Here is a 5,763-nt window from a genome sequence, read left to right as displayed (position 1 = left end):
ATATACACATATAATTCATTACACAGTGAAATATTTCAAACCTTTCTTTCTTTTTGATGATGATTGTCTTTTAAACAATGAAAAAAACAACTTTTTTTTTTTTTAATTTCATTTGAAACCTGGTGTCACAGCCTGATCAGCTGATCATCTCCTGGACATGAGCTACAAATGTCTTATTCCTCAAGTCCAGCCACTCCTGAACCACAGAAACATCAGAAGTGTCTTACCTGCTGAGGAGACAAAGAACTGGACTGTCTCTCAGTGGTCCAACGTCCACTTTTCAGGTTAAATTAAAGTTTCATGTCATTTATAAATCAAGGTCCCAGAGGAGAGGTCCAGAATCCATGTTGTTGAAGTCCAGAGTGAAGTTTCCACAGTCAGTGCTGGTTTGGGTCCATGTCCTCTGCTGGTTCTGGTCCACTGTGTTTTCTGAAGTCCAGTCCTCGCAGCATCTAGCAGAACATTTTAGAGACTTCGTGCTTCTTTCTGCTGATGAGCTTCATGGAGATGCTGGTTTTATTTTCCAGCAGGACTCGACTCCTGCCCACACTGACAAAGGTACCAACATCTGGCTGAGGAAGATTCTCATTTTTCACTGAGTTTTGTTTTTTCATTATTCATAAGACATATTTATCAAAATTACAAGAAACAAAAGCTTGGAATATTTCACTCAGTGTTTAATGAATCTGTGTACCTGTAATATTTTTTTGAGTTTCACTTTCTGAAACGACAAAAACAGGTTGAACTTTTTCACAATGTTCTAGTATAAAACACACCTATTCTGCTTCATTACATCAGCATGGCTTTGTAACAGAGACCATTTTCATTCTGCAAAACTACTTTCACATTTTGATTAAACTCAGTTTAAATATTGAGAACATTTGTGTGAATAAATACCAACAAGTTAGTGAGATGTTAGATTTGGAATAAAACTGGTCTCTGTAGCAGAAAAATACAAACCTGGTTTATAAAAAGACACTTTATTGCAAGTATGCACTTACAAAAGTTACAATAAAAGTTACAGTATAAATGTCTGCAATATTGTTTTACAACAGTTCAGATTTTCTGTAAAGTTTAGCTCAGTCTTGTTAATTTCAAAGTTCAAAATATCTAACTATTGAAGAACATAGAAATGTTCCCAGGCACAAAGTCAGGAGAAGTGGATTCTGTTACATGTTCATGGCTCCAGTGGTCCCAAATCTTCATCCCACAATCATCACAAAGGAATACTTCTTAAATTAAATAAAACCATCTGTTTTTTAGATGCAGATCACAAACATCTGCATCTTTTCTGTAGAAAATAAATGTTTAAATTCACTGTTTTGGAGTGGAAATTATCAAAATATAAAAATCACAGTTAGAAACCGTGAGAAATAGTGTAACTTTCCCGTTGTGTTAGCAGCTTTGTGTTATACCATGGCGTTGCTCTCACCAATTTTATCCACCAGCTGAAAGACAAGAAAGAAAAAAGTAGTTATTAAGAAATATGACCATTTCATTATTACCAAACAGGCATAAGGCGAGGGGATAATGTCACTTTTATGGATCCTGAGCTAAAAATTGATGATTGTTAAACTGGTTGTAGCTGAAAGTGAGTTACAACAAAAAATGTTCGACCATCACTTCCTCTTGTTTTGGGAGGGTTTTATGTTTATGTTTATGTTCATATTTTTCAATCTGTGGTGCCGTTTCACACAAGACTTACAGTACTGATCCCCGGTAAGCTGAGCAATGATCCAAGCACAGGTACTCTTCTGATGAACCCGACCGCCACAGGGAAGAACCCCCTGTAAACAGACAATAGGAATAATTTAAGACGCAGGAATCCACGGTGCAAGTCAAAACGAGGCATACTTCGTCAGGCAGAACTGACCTGAATAAAAGAAAGAAACCGTAGATCTCCAGAACAACGCCAACAATCGGCCAGCCGATCAGAACCACGAAGACTCCTCCCAGGAAAAAGCCGGTGGCTTTTGCCTTGTGCCTCTGGAAGAAGAACCTGAAGGTGCGCTCCAGGCCGATGACGAAGGACAGGCCAGACACAAACAGAATCTGCATGAGGAGATCAAACATCTCAAGTTCAACTTTTCACTGAAACTCTGACACAACTGACTGCTGGGTCAACTTACATTTCCTATGGCGAGCAGAGCTTTATCAAAAAATAGCATCATCCCAAAGAAGAGGAAAAATACACCAAACCCTGTCAACCCCATCCCGATTTCTGCAGGATTTAAGAAACAAAAGAAGCATTAGTTAGTCCTGTTCCTTTAACCTGATGTTAGAAACAGAATAACAAGCTGAAACCTGTGAACAGAAAAAAACTGCTAGAGAGTGAGTTTAAAATACTGGTGGAAAACTAGCAGGAAACTTTATTTTAAGGCACTGAATTGAAAAAACGATAACTCCATAGTGACGTCACTTTGCTCTCAGCCAATCGTCTTTGAGCTGTTAGCCTCATACATTTAGCTGAACGCGGTTAGACACTTGAAAACGGGAGCAGCGGTAAAACGGAAACGGCTCTTACTTTGCGAATCCGTGAGAGAAATCATTTTGACCGCTCCTGGATAATATACCAACACACACGAAGGTCGTAAACGCTCAAAGTTACAATCATCAAAGAAGATGGGCTGAGTTAAATGATGCTACGACGACAGCAGTGGCACCGGCGGAGGCAAAGCGCGTTACGTCACTTGTAGCCACGCAGGCCGCCAAAGATCGTCTATTTAAGGAAGCGGAGTTCAATCTTTGTGGGTTTACAGATATTTTTACGTAGTGATCTTTCTTTTCATTACGATTTCAAACTGTATTAACAAAAATATGCTCTAAAGTCTGTCATTTAAAAAATGGGGCAAGTTTTGGCACATTAAAATTACTTTTTTGATATACAGTACTACAAAAATGAACTGTAGAAACATCAGTACATTTTTGTACTATAGCTTTTACACAAATATATTTGAAACTAAAATTACACTACCTTATAAAAATGAATATAAACATGTTTAGTCTAAAAACCATAAAGGAATGTTTACATCTTTAACATAACTTCACGCAGACTCTCACTGGTACATTTTCATCTTTAAATCACTTCTTGGTCTGTTGCCTTCATACATCTCCTCCTACATGTCTCTGCGAGTGCAGCTACAGCGTGCGCTCTCAGGACATTATTACCTGCAGTGTTCCCTCAGTGAGGACTGAACTAGGTAAAAGGGCCTTCTCCTACTCTGCTCCTGTTTCCTGGAATATCTTACAAAAAGATCTGAAGCTCTTGACCTTCACCTCTCTAAGTGGCTTCAAACATCTGTTAAGTTCCTGGAAAAAAATAACGCAGACATGTTCCTGTTTTTAGTTTTCTACACTAACAATCTAGCTGTGTGTGTGTGTGTGTGTGTTTGTTACATTTTCTTTTAATCACCATTTTATTTTCATTTGTTAAAAAAAATTAATCTCAACTTGTACGCATCCTTTGACTGTCTATTTTTGTCTTTGTTTTCTGCTGTTATCGTCACTCTTTGTTAAATTCAGGTCTCTCTTGTAAATGAGTCCCTGAGGTTCAATGGGATTAATATGTATAAATAAAGGTTGAATGAATCTTGTAAAAATACATTACGCTTGTTGATTTCCATGTGTGTATTCTTATTTTATGTATTTGTTTATTCTTATGTGCATTTTTGCAAGTTTGTGTTCCCTTTAATATAAATTTAATCAAAAAAACAATTTTTTAAACAAAACATTACATTTTATACATTTCATCCTTCATAAATCATCTCTATATGCTTAACTTTGGTTACATACAGTTTATAAACCAAAACAACTCGTGTTTAGTTTCTGGGACAGAGAAATATGGACAGAGTAACTGCACTTCGCTTTTTCAATATCTGCATACGTACTGACGTGCACGTTCACGTGCTTCATAAATGCGCATTTATTGCGCCGTTAACGTATCAATTCTCCGTTTTTTGCGGTGATTGCTCTAAAGTTAAATTTCTGTACGCTCTAAAAATTAGTTTCTGTAATAACAATAATAATGTTGGGCCTCACAATGACGCGTCAAGCCTACATTAACGCCCTGTTTTAAATGGACTACAACTACCATGAGCTCGTTGAACAGGAAGAGCAAAGAGTCAGACGTGTTCAACTGACCGAAAGATCGACTTCCTCTAAAACATAAACCGGTTTCTGTTTAAGTATGCGCCTCTCGGTTCCTCGCCTGGAGAAGTAGGGAGTGTGTTCGGCTGTAAACCATCATGGCGACTGTGGTGGCCGTCCTGCTGGTTTTTGCCGGCTGCTGCAGTAATGTGGTGTTTCTGGAGCTGCTTGTGAGGTCGGTGACAAAGTTCGGCTGTCGGTGTGGACTCGTGCAAAATACACAGCTCGTTGTGCTTTAACGCGCTCCTACACGGAGATGTTCGGCTGCACGAGCTTGTTGTCAGGAGTGAGTTAATTACAAATGTGGTGCCAATAACCAAATGATAAAAAATGCACAGTGGCTGGGATTCATTTAGGTTTTAAGGAAGAGCTGCTTTGTTTACTAAAGACCAGAAATAATAATAAAAAGTGACATCTTCTAGATCTTAGTCACTTCAGCCAATCTGATGGATTTAAAGGACCATTGATGTAAGACACAACTTTAATGGATTTATTTAGTTCAGAAGCATAAACTGGAGTTTTCCCACATCTCGTTTAAAGCGACTCTTTGCAAAGACTTGAGTCTAACCTGTGTAACTGGCTGCCATGTGCCATGTGTGTTTGTTTACCTACACAGCCCTGAAAATAGAGCCTGTGTCTATTTGTCTGGCTACTTTTATTAACACCAATGGCAGTCATGGCATTAAAGTATTCAGAGTCCAGATGGTGCTCATGAAAGGACTCACGGGCCAGAAAGTTTAGAATAAAAGAAAATTAAAAACTTTAAAAAGCCTGATTCCCCCCCTCATTTTTAAACTCAACAACTTGAACTTTTGGGGACAGGTTAAAAGTTTGGCTTAAATTCTTGTAGATCTAGAAGAAGCTTCATAAACATTAACGTTGTTTTATTTGTTTTTGTTTTAATTTAATTTATTAGATTCTTTGGGGTTTATTATTTGTTTTCTTATGCTTGGAAAGTTCATTTTTATTTATTTTCAGAGGCAAAGGCCTAAATGAGTTTCTTCTTTAAGAAAAGGGGGTGCCACTTCAATCACCGGCCCAAAATGGTCAATGAAGTTCTGAAAACCCGTCCAGCTGGCAGTCGCTTAAACATATTCATAGGTCTGAAGAGACACAGATGAAGTTGATCAACTTGTATGTTGATGATACCACTTTATATTCTTTAAAAACGTCCAATTTCTCCCCATTGGTTATCAACTGAATTTATTTTAAACACTTATTATATTTAGCCTTTTTATGAAGTATTATCTAAAATTCTACTTTTCGGTAGAAGTCAGTGAAGGTTTATGTTAGGATAAGGGATAAATTATAGCTAAATATTTGCATTGTACTGAATTTTGCAAATTTTGACAAGATTATTTCCGTCTGTTTTGCTGTTAAACCTAAAAATGATCTTTTAAAAAGTATCACCATTAAATATAAAGAAGGTCTCCATCAACCTCTTAAGCTTGCGGGTCTAAATTATACCGTTGTTTAATTGCAGATGTGGGCCTCACAAAATCACTCCAAGGGCCGCAAATGGCCCTCGAGCCTCACTTTGGACACCCCTGGTTCATCCAAATATACCTCTCGTAAAATCTGAATGGTTTCATACCTTCTTGTGTTTTTTGTCTTTCA

General features: G+C 37.5%; 2 protein-coding genes across 2 annotated transcripts in view; one reads left to right on the top strand and one right to left on the bottom strand.

Moving 5' to 3' along the window:
* Positions 1–1,288: 1,288 nt before the first annotated feature.
* Positions 1,289–2,549, bottom strand: golt1bb (golgi transport 1Bb). The gene is made up of 5 exons (XM_037683726.1): positions 2,525–2,549; positions 2,130–2,221; positions 1,874–2,052; positions 1,706–1,787; positions 1,289–1,448 (listed from the first exon to the last, which is right to left on the bottom strand). Exons 1-5 carry the CDS (start codon positions 2,547–2,549, stop codon positions 1,410–1,412), a joined length of 417 nt encoding a protein of 138 aa, XP_037539654.1. The 3' UTR covers positions 1,289–1,409.
* A 1,488-nt stretch (positions 2,550–4,037) lies between these two features.
* slc35b4 (solute carrier family 35 member B4) overlaps positions 4,038–5,763 on the top strand; it is a 6,214-nt gene continuing 4,488 nt past the window's right edge. Inside the window, exon 1 of the mRNA XM_037683006.1 lies at positions 4,038–4,321. Coding sequence (XP_037538934.1) covers positions 4,245–4,321 — 77 coding nt within the window. The 5' untranslated portion in view covers positions 4,038–4,244. The remainder of the gene's footprint in view (positions 4,322–5,763) is intronic.

The sequence above is a fragment of the Nematolebias whitei genome, chromosome 10, assembly GCF_014905685.2.
Source record: "Nematolebias whitei isolate Nwh7 chromosome 10, NemWhi1, whole genome shotgun sequence".
Lineage (NCBI taxonomy): Eukaryota > Metazoa > Chordata > Actinopteri > Cyprinodontiformes > Rivulidae > Nematolebias > Nematolebias whitei.
This window is presented reverse-complemented; position numbering and strand designations above follow the sequence as displayed.

Excerpts from the sequence above, each read along its gene's own strand:
- golt1bb (XM_037683726.1), bottom strand. The coding sequence starts at position 2,549 with ATGATTTCTCTCACGGATTCGCAAA. Across the intron at positions 2,222-2,524 it reads TTCTCTCACGGATTCGCAAA|AAATCGGGATGGGGTTGACA; the intron begins GTAAGAGCCGTT and ends TAAATCCTGCAG. Across the intron at positions 2,053-2,129 it reads CTCTGCTCGCCATAGGAAAT|ATTCTGTTTGTGTCTGGCCT; the intron begins GTAAGTTGACCC and ends CTCCTCATGCAG.